General features: G+C 39.9%; 1 protein-coding gene and 1 long non-coding RNA gene across 3 annotated transcripts; one reads left to right on the top strand and one right to left on the bottom strand.

The window, feature by feature from the left end:
- Positions 1-1,099: 1,099 nt before the first annotated feature.
- Positions 1,100-25,326, top strand: LOC127448725 (uncharacterized). Its single transcript, XR_007898577.1, has 5 exons — positions 1,100-1,208; positions 2,024-2,144; positions 17,765-17,823; positions 24,086-24,363; positions 24,534-25,326. It is a non-coding gene; the product is annotated as an uncharacterized LOC127448725 (long non-coding RNA).
- LOC127448724 (uncharacterized) lies at positions 17,905-22,715 on the bottom strand. 2 transcript variants are annotated; one of them, XM_051711484.1, is made up of 4 exons: positions 22,571-22,715; positions 22,098-22,433; positions 21,472-21,630; positions 17,905-21,335 (listed from the first exon to the last, which is right to left on the bottom strand). In XM_051711484.1, the coding sequence occupies exons 1-4, from the start codon at positions 22,629-22,631 to the stop codon at positions 21,256-21,258; spliced, it is 636 nt and encodes a 211-aa protein (XP_051567444.1). In that variant the 5' UTR covers positions 22,632-22,715; the 3' UTR covers positions 17,905-21,255. The 2 variants fall into 2 exon arrangements, with proteins under 2 accessions (XP_051567444.1, XP_051567445.1); XM_051711485.1 differs by having other exon boundaries at positions 21,472-21,525.
- Positions 25,327-25,911: the final 585 nt, after the last annotated feature.

The following is a 25,911-nucleotide window of genomic DNA, read 5'->3' as shown; positions in this document are numbered from 1 at the left end:
CAAGCTTTCATTTGACCCCAACTGGTTGAATAGGGAACTGCATGTCCAAAATTAACTTTCTTTTTTGTAACAGCTTTTTTGTTGAAGGAGATAGAGGCACGAAACCAGCGTCATTCAGTAGAGGAGGACAGTGCGCAACTTTCACATAATTTCATTTGAACCCTGCTGGTTGAATAGGGAACTGCATGTCCAAAATTAACCTTTTTTGTAATGGTGTTTTTTGCTGAAGGAGATAGAGGCACGAAACCAGCGTCATTCATTAGAAGACAGTGGGCAACTTTCACAACCTTTCATTTTACCCCTACTGGTTGAATAGGGAACTGCATGTCCAAAATTAACCTTTTTGAAATAGCTTTTTTGTTGAAGGAGAGAGAGCAGGGCTTGATAGTAAGGACTGCCCGATGGCCCAGGGCCAGTGTGAGAAAGATTCGGGCCAGTTGCTAGAACTGTCACTTGCCCGATCGGGCCAGTGCTGCATTTATAACATTAGTGCAAGCAAACAACAAGTGAGAGAGCACAAAAATTACACAGAGCGAACAAAGTCTTCTAACCGAGGTGCGAGCGCGAGTATATTTATCTCGCAAAGACATGCAAATGCATAATATACAGGACACGCAAAGGCACAGTCGTGTGCACGCACGATCGTGCAGAAACTGTGCGCACTCTCCTAACACTGTCCTCGCTCTATTCCAAGTGTCTTAACAGCATCTATTACCAGTGTGTAGAAAATATCAGGTAAAAAACCCACTTAATGAATTTCGTAGTGGGATTTAACGTCTTGTGCAACACTAAGTATCCCCGCACATTCCGTGTTCATAGTGCACGAAATCCCCACATTTTTTGTTTTTACATTACAATATTAGCTTTCCACGTTTTACAGTAATACTGTTTTGGAAAGTATTTGCTAAGCCGTTTTAGAGTTATCGCCATTTATTGCTGAATGTGTCTGGAATATAAAAAATAACCTCGCTAGCTCCTCTGACCTTGTATACAAAAGTACAATGAGTCCCAAAGCAAAATCTAGTTGAAAGAGTTGTTATTCATTGATCCTGCTGCAGGTAATAAACAATCATGTTCGTCTACACTTTAGAGTTCCTTCTGGCTTTGGTGCAATTGCAAGTGTCAAAGATAAAGGCTGAAAACCTGGGAAGAGCACAAAAACTTGTGAAAGAGGCTACAGGCCAGGGTGCAAAGTTGTAGTCTTACCTGTGAGTATTACATTTTCTAGTCTAGGTTAAAAAGTAAGCCTTAGGTTATATTGCATGATGTATGTGTTTAGATGGTACTTTAATGGACATATTGGTAATCATTGATAATATATCAATCTCTTCCATGTTCACCCAATGCAGTATATTCAAAACTTATACGTTCATAAATGCATTAAAGTAATTTTCCGGGTTCAATACAAGTTAACCTCATTTGACTGCATTTGTTGCATAATGTTGATTACCACAAAAATAATTTAGAATCTTCCCTTCTTAAAAAAAAAAAAAAAAAAAAAAAAAGGAAAAATCTGGGCTTTCAGTGAGGCACTTACAATGGAAATGAATGGGACCAATTTTGGAGAGTTTAAAGACAGAATTGTGAAGCTTTTTAATTTTATGAAAGCACTTGCATTATTTTTTCAGTTTAACCCTATGTGCTATTTGAGCTGTAAATTTGTTTATCATTTTTACAGTCATTTTAGGGTTTTAGGCGTTATGTTGTCACAGCAACAACATAATATTGGATATAATTTTACACCGAAAAGTTAGTACGTGATTTTATCACGCTAAAATTGTATTAACATGCATTTTTTTCATCTACTGGCTATATACTTTTGAAACAGTGTGTATTTTAATGTTTATGCACTGGTCCTAGTCACTTCCATTGTAAGCGCCTTACTGTCATTCAGATGTTTGTTTGTTTTTAAAGAAAAGGAGGGACAGGTTAAAATAAATTGTGGTAATCAACATTATGCCGCAAAGGCTGTAATTTGGGTTTAACTTGTATTGAACCTAGAACTGACCATGTTTGTTTGTAGGAGTGTTTTAACTCCCCCTATGGAACCAGATTCTTTGCCGAGTATGCCGAAAGGATCCCAGGAGAATCCACACAGATGTTGTCAGAGGCAGCCAAGGAGTGTGGGATCTGTTTAGTGGGTGGTGAGGTCTTTAGCCATAAAGCATCATATTTATTGTGATAAAAGCACCAGCACATGAGCCACTAACATGTGCCTAACATGATTGTTTGGAGGAAAGTTCTGTAACACCTGCTCAGTTTTTGGACCTGATGGAAAGCTGCTTGTTAAACACAGGAAGGTTAGTGTTATTACAGAAGATCACACAAAATCACAAAGTTGACAGTATACTGTATATATACCGCACGTTGGCTCAGTGGTTAGCACTGTCGCCTCACAGCAAGAAGGTCCCAGGTTGGAGTCCCGGCTTAGACAGGGTGGCCTGTCTGTGAGGAGTTTGCATGGGTTTTCTTCCACAGTGCAAATATCTATAAAGACATGCAGTTCAGGTAAAATGGTGACCCTAAATTGCCCATAGGTGTGAATGTGTAGGTCCTTGTGATGGACTGGCTGGATCGATCCTGTCTTCGGTCCAGAGACATCTGGGATAGGCTCCAGAACTACTTTGTGACCATGCTTAGGAAAAAGTGGCTTAGAAAATGAATACTGTATATATGCCATTGTTTTTTTGTTTTTTCTTGAACAAACCCAATTCCAAAAACGTGTATTAAAACAAAAAGGAGTGATTTGTAAATTCTATTCACCCTGTGCTACAGTATATTGAAAGGCAGGCCTGTCTGTCGCCCACACTCTTTGCTTCCACAACTATGCACTTGTAATTCGGGCTGTATATGGTTTGGCGTTGTCCTGCTGGAAAACCACTTCTGAATGTGAGTGATCTCAGATCTCTCAGATGTCACTGTCTTAACCATCATTTTTTGGAAAAACAGCCATCGTGTTCTCTGGGCCAAGAGGAAAATGACCATCCAAGCTGTTATCAGCATCAGGTCCAAAAATCACTGTCATGGTTTGGGGGTGTGTCAGTGCCCATGGCATGGGTAACTTGCACATCTGTGAGGGCACCATTAATGCAGAAAGATATGTAAAAACTTTGGAGCAAAAAATGCTGCCATCCAGACGCCATCTTTTCCAGCACAGTCCCTGCATTTTCCTGCAGGACAACGACAAACAACATACTGCCCGGATTACAAGTGCATGGCTGTGTAAGCAAAGGCTGCGGGTGCTAGACTGGCTTGCCTGCAATCCTGACCTGTCTCCAATTGAGAATATGTGGCGCATTATGAAGTGCAAAACACAACAACAAAGGCCCGGTACAATTATGCAGCTGAAGACCTACATAATGGATGAATTGGGGAAAATTCAGCTTGCTAAAATGGATAGTTCACCCAAAAATAAAAATTCTCTCATCATTTACTTACCTTCATGATATCCCAGGTTTGTATGACTTTCTTTCTTCACCAGAACACGAAAATACAAAAATATCTTAGCTCAGTAGGTCCTTAAACGCAAGTGAATGAAGATTTCTCTTTTGAAACTCCAAAAATCACAGACAGTCAGCATAAACTTCATCCATACGACACCAGCTGTTAAATGAATGTCTTCTAAAGCGATACGATCGTGTGCATAAAACCCTGTGCTCGTGCAGTGGAGCAATGCTGATGTGTAAGTGCGGGTCACTGTAACGTTGCGACGGAAATCGTGCAGGGGGCTGAGATACTGCACACTCGCTCCCTCTTTTAACTGTGAGAGACAATTCATTAGAGATAGACTGTGCTCTTCTGACAGACGAGCGTGCATCACAGTGGAATTCAGCTCCAGTCCCAGAAAAGTGACATTCAGGAATGATGAGACATTGCTCTTGCTCATATTTACTCTGAAACCCGGAGATGCGAGGTGCGAGAGCACTAGCTGTGTGTCTTGCACTACTTTCTCACTTGAATTGGATATAATTAACCAATCATCTATATATGTCAGGATTTTCAGCACTGCTAGGCATAACGGTGCTAATCCTGCTTCCAGACACAGACAAAATATGTGCGGGCTCAGGGCGAGACCGAACAGCAGGACCGTGAATTCATAACAAATGCCATAAGCAAAACAAAGACATTTTCTGTGTGGGGATAAATGCTGACGTGGAAGTAGGCATCTTTCAGATTGACTGATGTCAACTAATCATTCTGATGTATTGAACGAGAGAGAGTGTTGTATGTAAACATCTTGAAACTGTATATTCTCAAATGTCTGTTTAACACTCTGAGATCCAAAATAGGACCCCACCGAATGAGGGTTTCCTCCTTTTGGGTGTAAGTATGGGAAAATCCGAACTCACATCCATGGGGCTGGAAACCCGGGAACCTGGACATCAGGCAGGCCCCTTTGTTTTGGAGTCGGACGGGTTGGGGGGGTTTCTTGGACGTGGCAGCAGCAAAGAACATTTTACCCCAGGGTGGGGGGATGCTGACTAGGCTGCTTATTGCGGGGTTTAAGTTGGGCAGCTTTGTTGTAAAAACGGTCCGTATTCGGGGCCTTGGCAGGCCATACAGTTGGTGTCTGGTGGGGTGTGGATTTTCTGGGAAGGCACGATTTAAAAGCCTTGTCCTCCTCCTTTTTGTCATCGCAGTGCTGCTGCATGAAGGCGACAGCCAAACCAAAAAGAGATTGTCCAGTTTGCACTGGGCTCCCACAATGCGCCTCTTCTCGCTGTCGGGCAGACCGGAGAGATTCATCCACAGTGCGCATTCACCCATGACAGATAGAGCCATAGCACGGCCGGAGGCTTGGACAGCCTGATGGGCATTACAATGAACGAGGCCATTGACTGTGACAATTTCCTTCCACAACGTGGGCGAAGGGGAGCCCTTCTCCAAATGTTTACCCATATCTTCCATGAGTTCAGCCTGGTAGGCTGAAAGAAGGGAGGAAACATTCAGAGCTTGAACGGCGAGAGCCGACGCTCTGTACGAGCCCTGAAAAATGGAGGTGGAGAAGCGGTCCATCTTGTTAGGGAGGGTGGGCTTAGGGGGGTCAAGAAAACCTACCTGTGAGGGGTTAAGGTGTCTGGCTATTGACGCTTTGGTGGGGGAGTCACCCATACCAAGCATGGCCATATCCTTCAACTCCAAGCCGGCGAGACCGTGCTTAAGGTCAAGCGGGTCTCTCCAATAGCGCTTCATATGCTTCGTGCATGCAGGAAGGACGGACAGGAGCTGTTTTCTTGGGCCGGGCGGTGGCCCCAACAGTTTTCCTTCAGAAACATACCTCTCCTGATCGGCAGCATTTTGGAGGGCCAGCCATTTGATGTTGAGCCGAACGTCCGCTCGCTCACACATCGAGCGGGATGGCGTGCAGTAAAACCACTGACTGGCTGAGCCTGGGCCGATGGGATGGCCTCCTCGTCCTCCGAGCACTCCAGCACAGCGTCGTCATCTTCCCCAAAGCCAGGAGGCTCATGCTGAAATGAAGAAATACCAGGGTGGGAAGTTTCTTCGAGTAAAGGAGCCTCAGTTTGTTTGGCCCAACTGAGAGAAGGCGAAGTCAGGGAGGCCCCCAGAGTTGCAGTGTCGTCACCATTTCCCCTGTGCGAGTCGTCATGCTCCGGCACAGGAGTGTCCTTGGCAAGGACATACAATGGCTACAATTTTCAGGGAAGGAGAGAGCTTCCTCCACATGTTTGAATCCCATGCACATGACGCAGAAAGGATTGGAATCTCTTGCTGCGATAAGCGCTCCGCAGGTGGCAGGTGTTGGGCCTGATGTATTCAGACAGAAGACAAAGACAGGCCTAACACAGTCGTAAAACCTAACTCAGGCCCCCACATACCAAGTCATAAATTTTACTGATAAAAATCATGCCAAAATCAAACAAAGGGAGTCCAAAACAGACTACAAATCCTATGAAGCCTTGCTCACTAAAGGATCGAACTCTCAACTCCTATTGGATGAGGTACACGACAGAATGCACCTCAACCATGACATCATCAGGAGTAGAAATACCTCTGAAATGCTTCCGGGATTTGCTTCCAGCAACTTTGCTCACTGTGTGTAGACGCAGCTCTTCGCTGCTCTCAGGTGCAGCCTCGTGGCACAAGGAAGTAACATCCGACTTGAAACTGTGGCCATACAATCTCCATCTCACTGGATGAGTTGAGATTACTCTGTGTTCCACCGAACAGTCTAACGGATCCGAAGGAGACCGCCGAGCAATCCGCATGTACAGCTTACAGACCACCATGTCCGCTCATTATTAATACTCAGGGTATTAATTATCACAAATTTGATTTGCTGTATTGTGGTCCAACCACATTGGACTGTTGGATCTTTCTGCCATCGCGGGTGAGACCGGCAAACTGAGTTTATCCATTAAAGAATCAAAGACCACGGGACGTTTTACGAGCCGTCCACCGCGTCTCTGAGTGATTAACAGCTGCTTCCTCTCCCACGATCGCAAAATGGGCTTTGGGGCCGTCACTTTATTCTCTCTCTCTCTCTCATACTAACCACGCATGCACGCACACGCACGCGATCCCTCACAAACATTCTCGGACACATTTTTGGCTAGTAGATAGCTTCGTGATAAAGCTCAGCTAAGCTAGCGGATACATGCGGTAACTGGTAGACACCATTGACTGGTTTCTCTCCGCCCACATTCGCGGCCATATTCTCTGGCCGGAAGTCTCACGTGACATACTCTCCATGAGAGTCACGTCCGCCATTTTGTGCGCGTCCCTCCTTACACACACACACACACACACACACACACACCCTCGTGTTACAGGATTATTTTGATTTCCATATCTAATCATACCACTGTTTAGTTTGTAGTTGTAAGTCAGAAGTTTATTGACTGCATTGTATTATTAATTGATATTACTGCATAAATAAACTTTGTTATATTACAAAGAGAAGTGTTTTGGTTTGTTTTGCATACACCTGTGTCATGCTGACGGGATGTCAGTGCTCGGATTCAAGCCTTCTTTCATTGTTTTTTTCCCCCCGAAAATCGATATTCTTCGGATGTTGATTTTCCTAAGAAAACAATCTAATATTGAGACCGTTATACTATCTGGTTATTAGTCCCTGATTCCAGGGTGGTTCCCTGTCAATGTTAATCCTTATTAATATTCTATTGATTTTTGATAATTGATAATTACCATTGATGATTGTTGAATTTGAATGATAAATAAGCAAGTGTTAATTTTAATTAATGTTTCATCAATGTTAACAATTATCTTTGATAATTGTTGATTTAAAGGATTAGAAAAAGCTAACATTGATTCTCATCAATGTTCTATTGATTTTAATAATTAATAATTGTCTTTGATAATTATTAATTATTGCTAATAACCAAACCCGCTCCTAAACGTAGCGCACTACATTTGCTGGAGCCCCAAATGAGGTTTTAATGAGTTAGATTCAATTAATTAAATATTAATTAATAACTAAAGAAATAATTATTCATTATTTCTGATAGTAACACTGATCTAAACAACCAGTAAAGCCCTACACAGGGCATGCTCACGAATGCTGGTTACCAGTGCTCACACGTGATGTGGGTTTGTGATGAGCCATGCTACAGAAAAGCTCAGAGTAGTAATCCACCGAAATCACAGGCGGTTAGCCCGAGATGCTGGGAAAATAGCAACGAGGAAAGGCGGGCAGCCATAAAGAAACATGAAGGCCAGTGAGCATGGGTGGCTTGCAGGCTGAATAAAACAGCAAACTGACCAGAACTCCTTTGGCAGTCATGCCTGGCAAAGGCTAATCCAAAGATGTGTCCTTCTACAGACTGTTGAGTGAGAGCCAAATGTGAAAACCAGTTGAGCTGTGATGCCATTCCCATAGGTTGATCTCGAACACGAGATGATGAAAGAGAACCAGAGAAACCGAATATGTGAAGTGTGTAACTTTTTTTTATGTCGAGGTGTCAATCATATTAGTTGAATTTTACTGAAGACAGTTGTTTGCAAAATCAAATGGCAGAAGTCAGCAGTACAAAAGCCTCTGAGTTCGAAGACAGGAGAATCAAAAACTGAACTCAGGTCCAAAAACATCAATACTTATAGTCAGATAAAGCATCAAGTTGACGTTAATGCTATAGCTTCTAGAATTCTGATTGGTTACAAGCATAGATAACTATAGAACATTTCTGAACATAGTCATCATGTACATAGTTTATCTCATTGATTGTTGGCATGACGCTTTAGTTCCGTATATAGGATCCAATGGTCCGAGTCAGGTCATAGGCCATGGACAGTCTTCCCTTTATAGACAATAGTAGGTCTTTGAGGTCCAGTTGTCCACCTCTCGACTGCTATTCTCACTTTACTGAATTCCTGAAAAAGAAATACTTTTGGAGAAACACACACAGTTTCTCCTATTCAAGGTCTTATACTACAAAGCTTCTGTTGGAGACTGGTCGTATCTTATTGGAACTTAAAACATAGAGATAACTGTACTTTCTCTCAGGAGAGCTGAAGTTGTATTCTTATTAATTTGGCAGAAACATTCATAATCAAATGTATGTTGTTGGGTCATGAAGACACTAGAAAAGTGGCCTATGTGACCTAGGCCTCTTAGTCTCCTAAAGCATAAAGACAGATTTGGAATGGTCTCAAACTGCTTGCATGAGCATGATACCACAAAGAACATATATTAAGATACTTAAAATAATAAATCATTAGCTCAAAATGATATACGTGATGAAAATATTGATTAGTTCCATTAAAACAATTAAATTAATCACATTAGGTTTAAATTTAATTCACTCAAAGGGTATATACACTACTGTTCAAAAGTTTAGGGTCACTTATTCTTTTTTTTTTTTTTTTTTTTCACATTTTAGAATAATAGTAAAGTCATCACAACTATGGAATAATAGAAATGGAAATATGGGAATTATGTTGTGACAAAAAAAATCCAAAATAAATCAAAAATATTTTAGCATCTTCAAAGTGGCCACACTTTGCCTAGATTTTGCAGAAATGTACTCTTGGCATTTTCTCAACCAACTTCTTGAGGTATCACCCTGGGATGCTTTTTAAACAGTATTGAAGGAGTTCCCATCTATATGCTGGGCACTAGTGGCTGCTTTTCTTAATTATTCGGTCCAAGTCATCCATTTCAAAAACTTTTTTTTAATTTTATTTTTTATAAAATTTTAGTTTTGTAATTAAATTAATATGTTGGCACAATTATATTTTTGTCTACAAAACTAATTTCAAACATTTAAGCATACGCCTTCAGATCAAAAGGTTTTTAAGATCATGAGAAACATTTCAGGCAAGTGACCCCAAACTTTTGAACGGTAGTGTATATCCAGGTTCCTTCAATGGAGACACCGAACTTGGGAAGTTTCTTCTCGACCGATAAGCTCAAGTTTGCTCATTACTGTTGCGCTTCAGATAAATTTGTAGCATAGTCTGAATATGTATCGTTATGCTTACTAGTTACCAGAAGAACCAACCTACCTAATGAGCTGGATCCCCGCACCGCACACCCAGCTGCCATTTAATCCAACGATGTCATCGGATGACCTGATTCCTCTGCAACGCTTTCTGTCCGGTGATTTTATGTTATAGTGGTCTTGTTCATTACAACGTTAAACGTTTACCACCTTTTATTTAGTATGGCCCCTTTGTTCATAGGCAATCAGAGAGTGCGAAAGGGTGTGATGAGTCTAAGGGGTGTTTGCAAAGCTTGTTTGAAAACATACATTAACATACTTTGTAATTCCGTTTGGTGCCACTAGTAGCACAGAAATTACACACTTCACCTTTAAAGGTAACTAAAAGGAGAAGAGCCTTTTGATTCATGACTCATCTCTGACCCTTATTGGCTGACCAACTTGACTTGTTTAAAATATAATCTTTTAAATGAATGAATTCATGTGATTGAACAGAACACCATTTCTGGACATTTCTAGAATCATCTGTACTGTTCACCTATTAGAACTCTGAATTTGTAAAATGATGTCAATTCTTTTGCATATGCATGTAATTACTGTTGTTTCTGCAGTTTAAGTTAGCTCGAAGTTAGACCCTTAACTCATTTTTTGTTTCTCTCCTCCGTCTTTGGATATCTGGAGAACTTTGTATAACATCAGTTCTCTTTCTATTTATTGAAACTCAACCATGACTCCTGGTCACCATTGAACATACTGGTTTTTAATGGGTCAAGGTGTTTTCCCCTGAACTCCACAATATATTCACACCTGCAAACTAGTAGCCTAGAAATTTGACGTTTTTAATCCAAAATAGGCCATTCACGTGATTCGCGCACATCCGGGGGGTTGGGTTGGGTGTGTCGGTGAAGAAGCCTATACATGCATGTGAACGATTTGGTAAATTTCAGTGTTAGGTGAACAAGCATTTTTTTTCGGCCGATCGCGTCCATTATAAAAGCAGCACGCGTGCATAGGCTACCACTGCCTCTGTATTTGACAGACGTGGTGCGTCTCTGAAGGTCGACAGGCAACAAGCTCTAATAATTGCATATCCAGACCAGGGGGAAGGTATCCTTACTGTTGCAGTGTATGGAGCAAAACAGATTTTCTAACTGTATTTGTCTCTTTAAATACTCCATAGAATTAGGGAGTCACGTGATGCCATGTGAGGATCAGACGTGTGAACGGCGAGCTCTGCGCACTTTGCTAGTTTTAATACCTTTTAATGACATAAACCGGTGAGATTTGATGCACTCTGTTCCATAACTGTTCTAGGAGGACAATATGTCAAAGAATTCAAAATCCTCGGGATCTGGAGACATTAAAAGACACTTATGTGCTCAGGCTGACACCCCTGAGAAGGCTGCGGACCAGGGAGTCGATTTGGTTGGAGAGTTGCAGGAAATGCGACGAGAGATGTTGAACATGTCAGCAATGCTGACGAAGGTCATGCTGACTTGGAGGATCTTGCTGTAATACGTCAATCAATCACTGTCATGGAGGTGAAATTTACTTATGTGGTCACAAGAGTGGGGAATGTTGAGAAAAGGATATATCTGGAGTCATAAGGGAGGGAATTATCTGCTAATCCGATAGCAACTGAGGTGGATTTGGAGTGTGTTTGGGATAAGTTGGAGGACATGGAAATCCATAGCCAGCGGAATAACATCCGTATCGTGGGAATCCCTGAGGGAGCAGAGGGACAGAATATGGTGGAATTCCTGGACGGGCTCTTTCCGAGTCTGCTCAAAATAACAGGTCATAAGCTGGAAATTGAGTGAGCTCACAGGGTTCCGGCTCGGCGATCTGCTGAGGGAGACAGGCACCGATCAATTCTGGCCAAATTTCTAAGATCATCCGATAAAGATCTTGTGTTATGCGAGGCGAGGAGTAAAGGAAGGCTTTCTTGGAAGAACCACAGCATTTTCTTGTTCCCAGACTTTGCAAACTCATCAAGAGAGAAACGTGATCGATTCAAGGAATGCAAGAAACTTTTACATCAACGGAAGATCGCTTTTGCACTGATATTCCCGACCATATTGAGAATAGATTCTAAGGATGGCCGTAAAACATTCACATGCCCACAGCAAGCGATGTCCTTCATAAAGTCAATGGAGTGAGTAAGTCATATTGTGGTACTCACATTGCAGCCGAATGGTGACTCACCAGCTCACTGAACATTCACTTGACTGTTTGAAGATTCTGTGTGCTCTTTTTTTGCTGGTTCCACCTAGCGGCTGGAGTTTATTTTGTAGAGCAACACACCTTCGGGACGGTTTTTTGGATGAATCTACATGCTCTTTGTGCTTATTCTGTCTATCGGCTGGAGTTTATTTTGTGGAGTATTTCTTGCAAAGTCATTGCGGTGATTCAGTCATTTGCTTGCACTCATGTTGCAGCCAAATGGACCAGCTCACTGAACATTCGTTTGACTGTCTGAAGAATCTGCGCGCTCTTTTTGTGCTGGTTCCGCCTAGCGGCTGGTGTATATTTTGAAGAATAACACACCTTCAGGACAGTTTTATGGATGAATCTACACAATCTTTGTGTTTATTCTGCCTATTGGCTGGAGTTTGTTTTATAGATTATCTTTTGCTGTGTAATTCTGTCTCTCAAAATGTGTATAGAAACACCGGATTTGAGCAATCCGACGGCAAGGTTGTCGCAGGGGCTCTTGTAGGCGTACATGGACTGAGTTTGGAGGGATGGACGCCAGTTGGCGCTGTTGTGTGCGGGGATAATATGCATGTTTTTCTTTTTTCAGTTTTTTTTTGTTTTTGTTTTTTGTTCTAATGGATGTTCAGGGTTTGATTGTTACATTAATGTTGGAATGTGGTCTTTATAATCTTGTCTTTGACACAATCTATTTTTTTTTATATGTCAAAATGTCAAATGTTAATATGAGTGGATTGTCTCTCTCCACATGGAATGTGAATGGGTTGGGGCACCCCATAAAAAGAAGGAAGGTTATTTCTTTTCTTAAGCATAAGAAATATGATATAGTGTTTCTTCAAGAAATGCACCTTTCTCTGCAGGAAGCTGAGAAATTTGGAAAGATATGAGGTGGGCATTTTTTTTTATAGTGCTGGCTTGAGTAAGAGCAGGGGAGTCATTACAATTAAAAGAAAACATCTATAATTCAGATGTCTCAAACAGATTAAAGATATATTAGGAGGAGTCATTATTGTTTTAGCTGAAATTCAGGGACAAATTTTGTCATATTTTGGCTAATATTTATGCACCTAACGTCGATGATCAGGGCTTTTTTACAGATCTTGAAGGGATGTTGCAAGCCGCTGGCACCCCTCATGATATAATATTGGGAGGAGACTTTAATCTTTTGATGGATCCTTGATCATAGTGAAGCAAAAGTGTGCAAGCCCCCTAGAGCAACATTGATGCTTCACAGGATGTATAAAAATCTTGGTCTTACAGATATTTTGAGACTTTTGAACCCATCTGTTAGGGACTGTAACTTTTTTTTTTTTTCTTCAGTCCATAAGATTTACTCTAGAATTGATTTTTTTAAAATATCTAAGTCCCTCATTTCATCTGTTGTTGATTACTCAAGTGGAAACATTTTAGTCTCAGATCATACCCTGGTGTGTTTAGAGGTGTTGCCATATACGGAGAAAAAGAAATCATATAGTTGGCGCTTTAATGTGTCTCTTTTGCAAAATCCTAAATTCCAACAAATGCTAAAGGCTGAAATCAGTGTCTATATGGAGACCAACTGGTCCTCAGTGTCCTCTGTGGGCATGGCTTGGGTGACACTTAAGGTGGTTCTTAGGGGCCAGATCATACAGTATGACTCATTCACCAAAAAATCCAAAGCACAAGAACTTGTGGAATTGGAAGGGAATATTAAAAGTGCAGAGGCAGAGCTGAAGCACTGAATGTCGTCTAATGGCCTCAGAGAATTGACCAGATTGAAATACAGATATAATACTATTTTGACACGGAAGGTGGAGTTGGCTATTCAGGGCAAGACAGTCACACTTTAAGTTGGGGGACAAAGCAGGGAAGCTTCTGGCTAGATATATAAAACAGAGAGAATCTCTTTCTACCATTCCCTCAGTGAAATCTGCTGGTGGAGAAATATTAACCTTGGCCATTGATATTAATAATGCTTTTAAAGAATTCTATCTTGATGTCTATAGTTCCACGTCTTTGTCTACTGATGAAGATATTAGAAACTTTGTAGAACCATTAGAACTCCCTAAACTGATGACTGAACACAAGAATTCTCTTGACTCTGAGATAACCTTGGAGGAGCTTGGCGAGTTAATTAAGGCCTTGCCTAAAGGCAAGGCTCTGGGGCCAGATGGCTTTGCCGTTAAATTTTTTAGATCTTATGCTACAGAATTGGCTCCACTTTTGCTAGAAGTTTATACAGAATCATTAAAGAATGGAAAGCTTCCACCAACCATGACACAAGCCCGAATCAGTCTGATTATTAAAAAGGACAAAGATCCAAGCGAGTGTAAGAGTTACCGTCCAATTTCCCTGATCCAGTTAGACATTAAAATATTGTCAACATTTTTGGCTAACTGATTAAGTAAAGTTATGACATCTCTTATACATATAGGTCAAGTGGGGTTTATTCGGGGCCGTAGCTCTTCTGATAACATTAGGCGTCTCATCAATATCATGTGGTCATTGGCGAATGATCAGACTCCAGTTGCTGCTATCTCACATGACGCCAAAAAAGGCATTTGATATGGTAGAATGGGATTATCTTTTTAAGATTTTGGAAATGTATGGGTTCGGGAATTCTTTTATTGGTTGGATTAAGTTACTTTATACACACCCGGTAGCAGCGGTACAAACAAATGGATTAATTTCAAATTATTTTACTTTGGATAGGGGTACCCGGCAGGGTTGCCCTCTTTCCCCATTATTGTTCTGTCTTGCCCTGGAACCATTAGCAGCCGTGATAAAAGAGGATGATTTTCCAGGGGTGGTGGCGGGAGATGTGGCGCAAAAGCTTTTGCTTAAAGCAGTTGATATTTTATTATTAGTCTCCGTCCCTACTAGATGTATGCCTTGCCTCCACAGAATGATTAATTCCTTTTCTAAATTCTCAGGATACAGAGTTAATTGGTCTAAATCCGAAGCTTTGTCTCTGACAGCATATTGCCCTGAAACAGCTTTTCAGCCGGGCACCTTCCAGTGACCCAAACGGGGCATTAAGTATTTGGGTATTTTATTCTCAGCAAATTTGTGTAATTTAGTTAGTTAATTTTGACCCTTTAATAAAAAGGTTTTCGAGCGATGTGGGCTAAATTACATTTATCTATGATTGGGAAGGTTAATGTTATTAAAATGAATTGTATTCCAAAATTCAACTACCTGCTACAATCTCTCCCTATAGATGTCCCTGTGGCATGGGGGGGCATGGTCATGTGTCTGTCTGCGGGAGAGGGAAAGCGGTAAGGCTCATCACCTGAGCTGTAATTACTCTAAGACCTGTCTCTCATTAAAGTGATGGTGGAGGCAGACCTGATAAGGCTCGCCAGAGCGGCAGAGGAGAGAGAGGGAGTGACCAGGAAACATGACAGCCCAAGACCATGCTCCCCCATGCCACAGTCCCCCTCTCTTATTTCAAGCAAGTTGATATAATAACGAAGTCCTTCATTTGGAATGGTAAACATCCCAGATTACACTTCAACAAGTTATACAGGCCGATTGACAAAGGTGGGCTAGGCCTACCCAAGATTTTTTTTATTATTATGCATTCGGTCTTAGACATTTTGCCCATTGGTCACTTCCACCCAAGAGAGCCCCTCCCTGGTTTTGTATTGAACAGGAAGGTCTTGCCCCTATTTTGCCATTGCAAAGCCTTTCTATCAAACTAACCATACAAGTTAAGTTACACCCTGTTATCTCGCATTTGCACATAGTATGGACAAAAGTGTCCAGAGTGTTTAATTCTGACATTTATTTAAATGTTGCTTCAAGCATATGGTTGAACCCAAAATTATGTATTAATAAGTCCCCTTGCTGCTGGTCAGAGTGGATTGTGAGGGAGGTTAATATGCTCGGTGACCTATATGAGAGTGGAGGGTTGAGATCTTTTGAAAATATGGTTCAACATTTTGGGATTCCCAGGTCTCAATTTTTTAGGTATTTTCAGCTGCACCACCTGCTCTGTCCTATTTTTCAGAGTAGCATACACACCCCTAAAGTGGCAGACACTCTGGGAGTGGTGATTACTGCCTTTGGAAAAGGTCATGAGGCATCAGTGTATTACTACCTGCTAATTCAGAGTCTGGGGATGGAGCTTTAACTTCTCTCAAGAGATTATAGGAGAAAGATTTAAACTTGGTATTGGAGGAGGGAGTGTGGGCTAGGATTCTAAAAAACGTCAAGTCTACATCTAGAGATGCAAGGGTGCGCCTTATGCAATTTAAAATTTTACATCGATTCTATTGGACCCCCTCTAGGTTGTATAGGCTTGGTCTTAAAGGCACACCCACCTGCTGGCGATGCCAGTCAGAAGATGGGGACACAGCCCATGTTTTTTGGTGGTGTGTTAAGATCCAAGAATGTTGGTTGAGGGTTCATAGTTTTTTGTGTGACGTATTGGGCGCTCTAATTTCATTTTGCCACAGACTCTGTATTTTAGGCAATGGGGTGGTCATTAATATAGGGTATAAATACATAAAGAATTGGGTCCTGGCCAGTGTTATGATCGGCAGACAAATTATTCTTGGGGGATAGAAGTTGGCTGGAGTGCCCTCGTTTCAAGAGTGGCATACAGAGATGGGCAGGGTAGTGGCATTTGTGTTTCCTCTTGTCTGTTTTAAAAATATATATTTTTATTTTATATATATAGATTTGTAGTTATATATATATATATGTGTATGTATGTATGTATGTGTATATGTATTTGCATGTGTGTATTCTTTCATCTTGTGTTGGACCACTAGATGTTCAGGGGGAGGGACATATTGTTATAATTTGATTCTGGGTGTGTATGTTCTGTTTCTTCAATCTTGTTTTGAATCAATAAAATGTTAATATAAAAAAAAAATACTCCACAGAATTTGTTGATAAAGAACATGAATTTAAAATGTCCACAGTGTTTGGCTATAGTAACGCACGAACTTGCTTTATGATGTCTATTTGAATATCTATTATGTTCTTTACTGTCAGTTGCTGATACAAAAAAATAAATAAATAAAAATATCAATCAAATATAGCACAGAACTGGCAAAGAAACTCTCGTCTATGGCTTCCCATTTCTAAAACTGTCCCTTTTCTTTGTGTCCTCTCAGCTCCCTCTAGGATACAAGGAAAAGATGCAAGATGCATTTTTTTTTTAGCACAAGAACATGTTTGGTCTGAACCAGGGTCAGAAATGAACAAGGGCTCAGGGCAAAAATGCCACTGAAGGTGACAAAAATGACCCCAAAATTGAAAATGTGGGGGCAAGAAAATCAAATCAAATATCACTTATGATTTCTATTTCTTATTTGTAACATAGGATATATTTATTTTTATTCTAGACCTAGTATATACCCATCACATGAAATTATTTGATGTTCATTTAAATTTATAGGTAACCGCTTATCTGATTATTCAGGTTGAACATGTTTTTTAAGGAATTGATTAATTTGAAATATTTGATGTAACACAACAATGTCATATTGTCATATTTTTTATGGTTAGAAAAAAATATGCCCTAACAATTCCCTCATAATGGTGAAAAATGCCCCTAAAAACAACTCCAGGGGGCAAATGTTGCCCCTTAATAGAAAAGTTAATTACTGACTAGTCTAAATAGCCTCTTTTGGAAGTAATTTAGCCAATTGTTACATAAATGCTATAAATGGATGCATTTATTTAATCTAAAGTATAAGCTATAGAGCAATGTTAGCATCTGCTTTCCTGTGTGAATCTCTTATTCAGTTACTGTAACATGATACATAAATGCTATACATGCTCAAGAAGAAATTGATAGATGTACTATGTCACAAAGTCTGTCACTTTTTCCAACCCTATGGATTTTGCAGGTGTGCGTATATATATATATATATATATATATATATATATATATATATATATATATATATATATATATATATATATATATATATATATATATAATATCCATACAATTTGGGAACTCAAGTATGGAAGGGGAGCTTTTTTATTAAAGCAAATGAGACTGCCAGATATGCGGCCTTGGGTCACAGCTTTGTGATTAACACCTTGTAAGTGCTTTCTGGCTCATTAGTGACAGGTTACACATTCAGTTGTGTGGGATACCATGGTAACTGTGGCCTCTTTTCATGCAGGGCTGAGGCAATCATAATAGCTGGGTCAGAGGAGGGGTTTGTTGTATATGCTGACACAGGTGAGTTTTGAAATGGATGCTCATATTTAATCTAAAGTATAAGCTATAGAGCAATGTTAGCATCTGCTTTCCTGTGTGAATCTCTTATTCAGTTGCTATATCATGATGTCATCACTCTCAGGTTGTTTAGAACGTTTAAAAAAGTCTGTACTCGTCTCACTGGAGCAAAGGAGATATTAAAATTTCAATTAAAATGAATTTACATCATTTTACAATTCGATTTATTATCAAAGTACATCAATTTACATAATTTTCATTTACTGTACAGTTGTTGACATCAAATACTTTTGGGAAGTTGACATGTCTTTCAGTGTGAGCCTCATTTATGAATAGGTGACTGATTGACTCCCATTATAAAATTGCAGATTTCAAAGTTTGTTATACTAAATGAAACGAGTAAAATTAAAAGAAATATACAGTTATTCTAGGTTTAACATTCCCTTTCCCCCCACAATTGCAAGTTGGTAAAAAAATATTTAAATTTAACTCTGTAGCTTCCCACGGGTTACAAATGTGACCAAAAACAAAGTGCATACTTTAAAACATTTATTAGAAAAGGCATGTAGTTTGTTTCACTGGGGTATCCAGGGAGTACAATACATGTCTTCAATTAGCTGGGAAAAAATTTGGATTAAATGGATCATACGATTGGTATTGTTTGCATTAACTGTATGTTATTAACATTCAATTCTTATTTAATTGTTACAAACTATACATCATAAGAAAGGTCTAATACTTCAGCTTTGATATTTAGCAAATGTTTCACAATAGAAATGTTACTGCCCGAGTAATTTCTTAATTTATGTTAACATATCAAAATATCAAAGCGAGAGTTATGAAAATGAAACCGTTATAAAGACGCACGTACCTATTCAATGATGTAGCCTAATCTCCCTTTGAGTTGTCCCAGGCTCCATTGAACAACATCCAATAGAACATTTAGTCCAACAGTGTGCACATTTACGGAAATTTTGATATATTCACATTTTTACTGCACAAGAATTATGTAAATTTTCCACTAAATTATGCGATATGATCCGCTGACATGTTGTAATTATTTCATAAGTTGATTTCCAAACCTCCACGAAGCTAGAAGGCGCACAAGTTCATTTCTCTGTCGAAATATGATCAAGATAAAGAGGAAGTTATGACATCATGCATACCTCAGACCTTATTCACGCTAGCGCCATCTTTGATTTTTAATGGGAATGACAATGAGGCTGTGAGGGATAAACTTACCATGTTTTTAATGGCACGAACGGTACAAAGCTGTAAAAGCTTCTAGATCACAAATGATTTTCCACAACTCATGTTGTCTGGAGTTCTTTGTATACTGAATGCTCTTGGACAGATATTTTTTTAATGTTTTGTCCGCGGAACGATCCAAAAACACTTTAAACTGCAGTACAGCCCATGTAAGGGGGCTTTCACACTGGGCACGTTTGCTGCGGTCCGATTCCGAGTGCGATTGTTCCCGGTGCCCCCTGCAGCGTTGGTCTGGTTTCACACTCACTTGATTCTATCGAACCCCGGTCCATTTGCGTTCATCTTACGTCATCACAAACACGCATGGAGAACACAACGCGACTCATTATACCTTTTTGTTTTTTTGTCATTTTGGTGCATTATGCACAGCAGAGTGAATAACAACTGTGTATATGTGCTCTTCATGGAGTAACTAAGGGGAAGGCGGCTTGCCGCTGCTCGCAAACTGTGTTTTTTGAGGAGACAGCTGATTGCAAGGAATGCATTTGCATCTTTGTTTACACTGCACGCTTACGCTCGTGTCCAAGGTGAAGTTATCGCCACTGACATCTCCTATTATACCCTATATTTATAACCTATAATAGCATTTATATATAGTATTTATAAGCTGTATAGATAGATAGACAGACAGACAGTATTTATAGTGTTGATTGTACTTATATGTCATTGTGGTGTCATTACTTTTTTGGGACTTTCAGGAATGTGTGGATCCTCGTGTGTTGTCGAAACTAATGATGTCGTCATCGGCTAAAATGCATGCGCAGGTTACTTTACTTCCTGAACGAGTGCGCAACCGAGTCCGAGTTGCTTTCACATTCACGCGAATTGCAACTGAACACAGACCACCTCCTACAGGTAGTCTCGGGTTCGGTACCACGGTGCACTCCCCAGTCCACATGACAGCTTTCACATTACCAATTTTTAACGCGAACCGTGCTCTGTTTCGAACTAAACTGCCAGTGTGAAAGCACCCATGTTCACACTTGTAGTTCGGTTCTCTTGGTCCTTTTGGTCTGGACCAAAAAAGAAAATGATACATTTAGTCCTGGTTCGCTTAGCGTTCACACTGGCATTTTTAACACCGAACCTATCGATACAAAACCAAAGGCATCAGGAAAAAGTCACAACCTGATTGGACAGCTTTTATGACGTATATTTTTTGACAGAACTTGCCGATCATCCAAAACAATGCTGGCTGCTGGGCGAAATGCACTCGTTATATTTATATATGTATATATGGTGGTATTTTTACCAGCTGAGAACAAATGAAGAGCTAATAAAATGTGTAAAGGAGTCAAAACAGTGCCAGGAATTCCTCCGTTGTACACACAAATGAAGATATGCTGCAAGGACGGCTGACGGCGGTTCTGATGCCTGTACCGAACTGTAATGGGTAACATAGCTCCTATGATGAGAAGAACCATGTATGCTTGAGGTCAGTATTAGGCAAATTACTTCCTGTTTTTGGTCTGTTTAGACGTCTTTGGTCCAGGTTGCGTTCATATATCAATCGAACCGCACCAGAGTTCGTTTGGAAGCGGTCCAAGACCCACTATTCAGGCGGTCTCGGTCCGCTTGTTTGGTGTGCACCAAAGTTCGGGTGACAGCGTTCACACTTGTTCAGATGAACCGCACTAACAGAGCAATCGCACTAGAAGTTATCCCACACAGCCTCGTTGTCATTCCCATTAAAAATCAAAGATGGCGCTAACGTGAATAAATAAATTACGTATCAAGCATTAAACGAACCAGTTGATGGCTGGTCACTTTACAAATAATGTGAACTGTTCTAACAATTTTTTTTCATGACTTTTATTGATTTTTACTTTTTAACAACAAACTTCCAAGTTTAATCTTCAAAAAGACCTAAATTATGCCTGTAATACAATGTGGGGATGAACTACAGCCATTTTATTTTGAGTATGTCCTTTAAGGCTTGTGCTCAAAACAAGGGGGTGCACATTAATAGGTTTAACCAAAGGCAACGAATAACATTTGTCCTGTAGCAGTCCCTTTTTACATTTATTCACATCTCTGACAGTGTAATTTTTGCCCCTGGCTGATTCATCCTCTGAAATGCAACAATGAATCAATTCAGTAGATCTTAGTGTTAATGAGAAGTATGACAGTCAGTACCATCAACCAAAAATGCATTTTCAGATAATGTTACACATCTGTTTCTGGAAGGGACATCCATTGCTCCATATCCATCAAAATCATCTCAGTTCCCTCACTAGATGAATCATCTGTAACAAAGAATTTAAGAAATTGTCTCAATATAACACAATCATCTGCACAGTTGCAACATCTGACTTGAGAAGACCCTTAGTAGAAGCTCAATAGCCATATACTGTAAGTCTGTAAACACATGAACTTCAGTACCTCCACATCTATGATGCTCTCTCCTTCTATCTCGATCCCATTTAATTTGGAAACCTAGAGACAAAGCTACCAGTAAGAATACAACCACACAAAGAGCCGTGCTGAACATCCACATGGCCTCTGACAGCCGTCCCACTTCTGCAATTGACCTAACACCAGCTGACCAAAAAGAAATGAACAGACTCAGTTACATCGTTATCTTCCAAAACTATATCCGGATCATTTACCCCTCAAAGATTTTGAGTTATTGTATGGGTGCAATTCTGATCCAGATGGATTTAAATCTCAAACTGCAAGTTGTCATTTAGAATAAAGCTGTAACATCTGTATTGCTAAGTTATAAAGGGCATTCACTTGTTTAGCATATTATCTGCATGGTGTATGCAAAAATGGCCATGACCATACAGTAACTGTAACTGCATAAAGATACAGTTTGTTGCTGTTAAAGTTTTCAATGATGCAAGATATGACAGTGTCTGGTGAGATGTTGATGGATACATAACATACTGTTTTTTGCAAATACTTTGAAAATAACTTAAAACTGACAAAAATGAGGACAGAATTTTCATTTTTGGGTGAACCATGCTTTTAAAGTAATCTGGTTCCATTCATTATTTTATCCTTACCTTCTACATTGAGGCAGACGGTGCAGATCGGAGGACTGCTATCTTGCCCATCAAGCTTCAGATGAAAACTGTAATTATGTGTGTCTGATAAATGTATATCATGTAGCTCCATGGAGAAGTCTCCAGTCTTTGGGGCCAAAGATGACACTGTGGTCCGGATACTGTGGGAAACATTTTGCAATTCCACCTGGCCCTCTGTCCAGACTGAGGAGTGTATTACATCCATCCCTTTTTTCCATTCAGATGAGATGTGCAGGAAGGTCAAATTTTTCACCCCATTATAGACACAAGGAAGGAGGGCATTCTCCCCAATCACTCCTACTATGCATTCATCTGCTAGATGGTAATAGATAAACAGTGATTGTTAAATATAATATATACAAATGTACAATCTAATGTATCTATACAGAAAGAGGTGTAGAGTCAGTTGAGCTAGAGCTTATTCAAACATACATTATGCCCACGAGACTTACCTTGTAATAAAACGAGACTTGTGACACTAAGCAGCAAAGCACTGAACCAGGTCTCTGTCATCGCTTAAAGGTAGTCAAGTAATTCACGTCTCAAAAGTCTCAAAGCAGACTTCAGATAAGAAGACAATCTGCTGTCACATTTAATCAACTGTTAAAAACACCTAGGAGCCATGCCCAAAACCAATACAGCATGTAATCTGCACGCATAGGCTTGTTTTTGTATTCTCTTTTGGCTAGTGCGAGTAGTCAAATAAATTTTAAACATCCTGGTGATGTTCATAAATTCATATCAGGTAGCATGTCAGGAAACATTCAATAAACAGTCTAACTAAACAGTCTAAAAACTAAATCATAATTTCCAACAATCTACTTTCTGAGTGTTCTGTTTCCATGTTGCCTGTCAAGTGCAATTTCAAATCATTTTGTTTCATTTCATGCATATTGTCAGAACAAGTTTGACAACATGCCATACTAGACCTTCCCAAAACTATCAAAGGTTCATGAACCACATACAGTATACAGTATATCCTCCATTTAAATGTCTAATTTTTACAATCTACAAGACTATTATATAAAAATACAAGTACCTGATTAGGTATTAGAATGGATAAAATGTATTCTATATGACAGTTACAGTTGTTCTCAATCGCTTTTGCACAATCGTCAAATGACTATTAAACTTCGTCAAACTATATGATTAAGTATATGAACATTAGGTCATATGTTGACTATTATAATAGTCATTTATAATTGCTTTGGCACACAATGCATTGAGTAAGCCTTGCAGATCAAAATAGTTTGCATTCATTTGCAATTTAATGATATTACTCTCAAATGCAATTATACACATGTTCACTGTGTAAATCCCTACATGCTAAATAGAACAACCAACAATCACAATAACCTGTCACATTTATTAGATACATAATAGTTATGTGGTATTGTTGTAATAGTTGTCAGATGGATAGATTTAGGCTAGATGGGGAACAATTCAATTTCCTCACAGTTTAGAGCAACCAAACGCAAATGCTGTCCAATTTAGCTGACAGGTGAAACTCATAACCTATCAGTTCTCAAACACATTTATACTGCAAGGCAAGGGTAAGACTGAACTTCACAGCTGTGGAATATGGAGCAGGCAGGAGACAGACAGGGGCAAGAGCCTGCTCATGTAAGAGGCAGGGGCATTAGAGTGCGGGGTGGTATGGAGAGAGAGAGGCGGGGCACAGAGGAAGAGCCAGCAAAAGGCAAAAGCACAGAGAACTGAGATATGGGCAACAATTATAGACCATGTCATCAACCAAGTATGACAGAGGCTGGTCAGAGAGTGCAGCCTAATCTGGGCCGGTCCACGGTGTCGTCAATAGTCCAGACATTCAGGATAGAAACTGGTGTGTAATCAAATATTGTACTGCAATATTACTTCACACTGGTATTCCAGTAAACTTGGCCAATACATGTCTCAGAATTTATGTAGAATACATTGACTTTACTGTGCTGTATTTTCTGTCTCAGATTGAGCATCTGCCCCATGGTGGTGGCAGAAGATCAGTTTTCACTGCTCAAGAACTTGAAATTTGTAATATGGTTGTAGCAAACAATGCTATTGGACTAAAAAAAATATTCAAAGTGTTTTACAAGATGACAGCATCTTTCAAAATGTCAACACCGTCAGCCTCTCCACAACTGACAGAGTGATGAAAAGAAATCAGATTACAATAAAGCAACTCTACAAGGTACCTTTTGAGAGGAATGGTGAGAGAGTGAAGGAGCTGAGGTACCAGTATGTACAGGTAAGAATTCATCATTGTACATTACACAGTGCTGTAATCTCCTTGTCTTTCAGTATTGACAAGCACAACCTGTATATGCAGAATGTTACACAATGTGGGATATGTGTAACTGTATGATTTACAATATCTACTGTAAATTATTTCCTAAATTGCTTCTCTCATTTTTATAGAGTGATGGAGCTGGAGGCTAATGAATCCCCACACATTTTTGTGTATGTTGATGAGGCAGGATTCAACTTGACCAAATTCAGGAGACATGGCCGTAATATTATTGGTCACTGAGCCACAGTTGATGTGCCAGGCCAGCGCGGAGGGAACATTACAACGTGTGCTGCCATATGTGGGAATGGTGTACTCTCCCATCATTGGGCCCTATAACACAACGTCTCAATTTCCTGGAAACTCTTTACAGGGATCTCATTCCTGAGAATGAGAGGGGGTTGGTAAGAAATGACTTGCCAACGGATGTTATAGTTTGGGACAACGTAAGTTTCCATCGTCCAAATACAGTCTGGGAATGGTTTGTTGCCCACCCACGTTTTTTGGAGTTTCTCCCACTATACTCGCCATTCCTAAATCCCATTGAGGAGTTCTTTTCTGCATGGAGATGGAAAGTCTATGATCACAGTCCTAACGACCAGTTGTCCTTACTGGGTGTAATGGATGCTGGTTGTGAGGATATCACAGCAGATTTTTGTAGGGGGTGGCTGCGTCATGCCAAAAGTTTTTTTTTTTTTTTTTTTTTTTTCCCTTGTTTCATTGCAAGGGAGGATATCGGGTGTGACGTAGATGAAATGTTGTGGCCAGACAGAGAGGAGAGATTGGAAGACCCATGAGGTTGATGAACTTGCAGCATATCATCTTTTTTCTTGCACATTGTAGTTCTTGAATTACTGTTTTGTGTGTATATTTCTGTACAAGCTTTCTTTACCCATTTTCGGTTGGCTGTAAGTGTACATTACAATGAAGTGTTTGAATAAATGTTTTGTTGAAAGTATAGTGTGTGTGCCATGACTTTTTGACATCAATACTATTCAGCTGCCTACGTATACAATGTTCGCAATTGGACAATATTACATAGTGGGTAACCATCACACTTTCAGAGTACACTGGCATCTTTGCATTTTGACTAACTTGGTCTAAGTAATGATAAAGGAACCTTTTGTTTTGATGAATGATTTATTAATTGATTGGATTTATTTACATTTGAAAACATGAGTTACTTATTGAGTAATCACCTTTTGCAGGTCACAGAGTGGTGTGCTGAATGAACCATGTGAGGATTGTACTTCGAGCTTTGGCAATTGTAAGTTTCAGTAAATGTGTCAAATCGATTGAGGAAAAACTGTAATATTGAAAATGTATGACTAAATTTGGGCATGCATCTATGTCTGCAGCAATAGACTGTGTCATACCAACTTTTATGTACAGCTACATGGTTTCAGATTTGCATTTTTCAGCATTCGATGGAAATACTGTTGTCCTGTAGCCTACATAAGAGAAAATGCCTGAAGCTTTGCCTTGCTTCACTTATTACACACTGTGACG

This window comes from Myxocyprinus asiaticus, chromosome 12 (genome assembly GCF_019703515.2).
Source record: "Myxocyprinus asiaticus isolate MX2 ecotype Aquarium Trade chromosome 12, UBuf_Myxa_2, whole genome shotgun sequence".
Taxonomy (NCBI): domain Eukaryota; kingdom Metazoa; phylum Chordata; class Actinopteri; order Cypriniformes; family Catostomidae; genus Myxocyprinus; species Myxocyprinus asiaticus.
Note: the sequence above shows the minus strand (reverse complement) of the source record. Positions and strands in the feature narration are given on the sequence as shown.

Coding starts and splice junctions, on each gene's coding strand:
- LOC127448724 (XM_051711484.1), bottom strand. CDS start 22,631: ATGACAGAGACCTGGTTCAGTGCTTTGCTGCTTAGTGTCACAAGTCTC. Junction 22,434..22,570: donor AAGTCTCGTTTTATTACAAG/GTAAGTCTCGTG, acceptor ATTACCATCTAG/CAGATGAATGCATAGTAGGA. Junction 21,631..22,097: donor CGTCTGCCTCAATGTAGAAG/GTAAGGATAAAA, acceptor CTTTTTGGTCAG/CTGGTGTTAGGTCAATTGCA.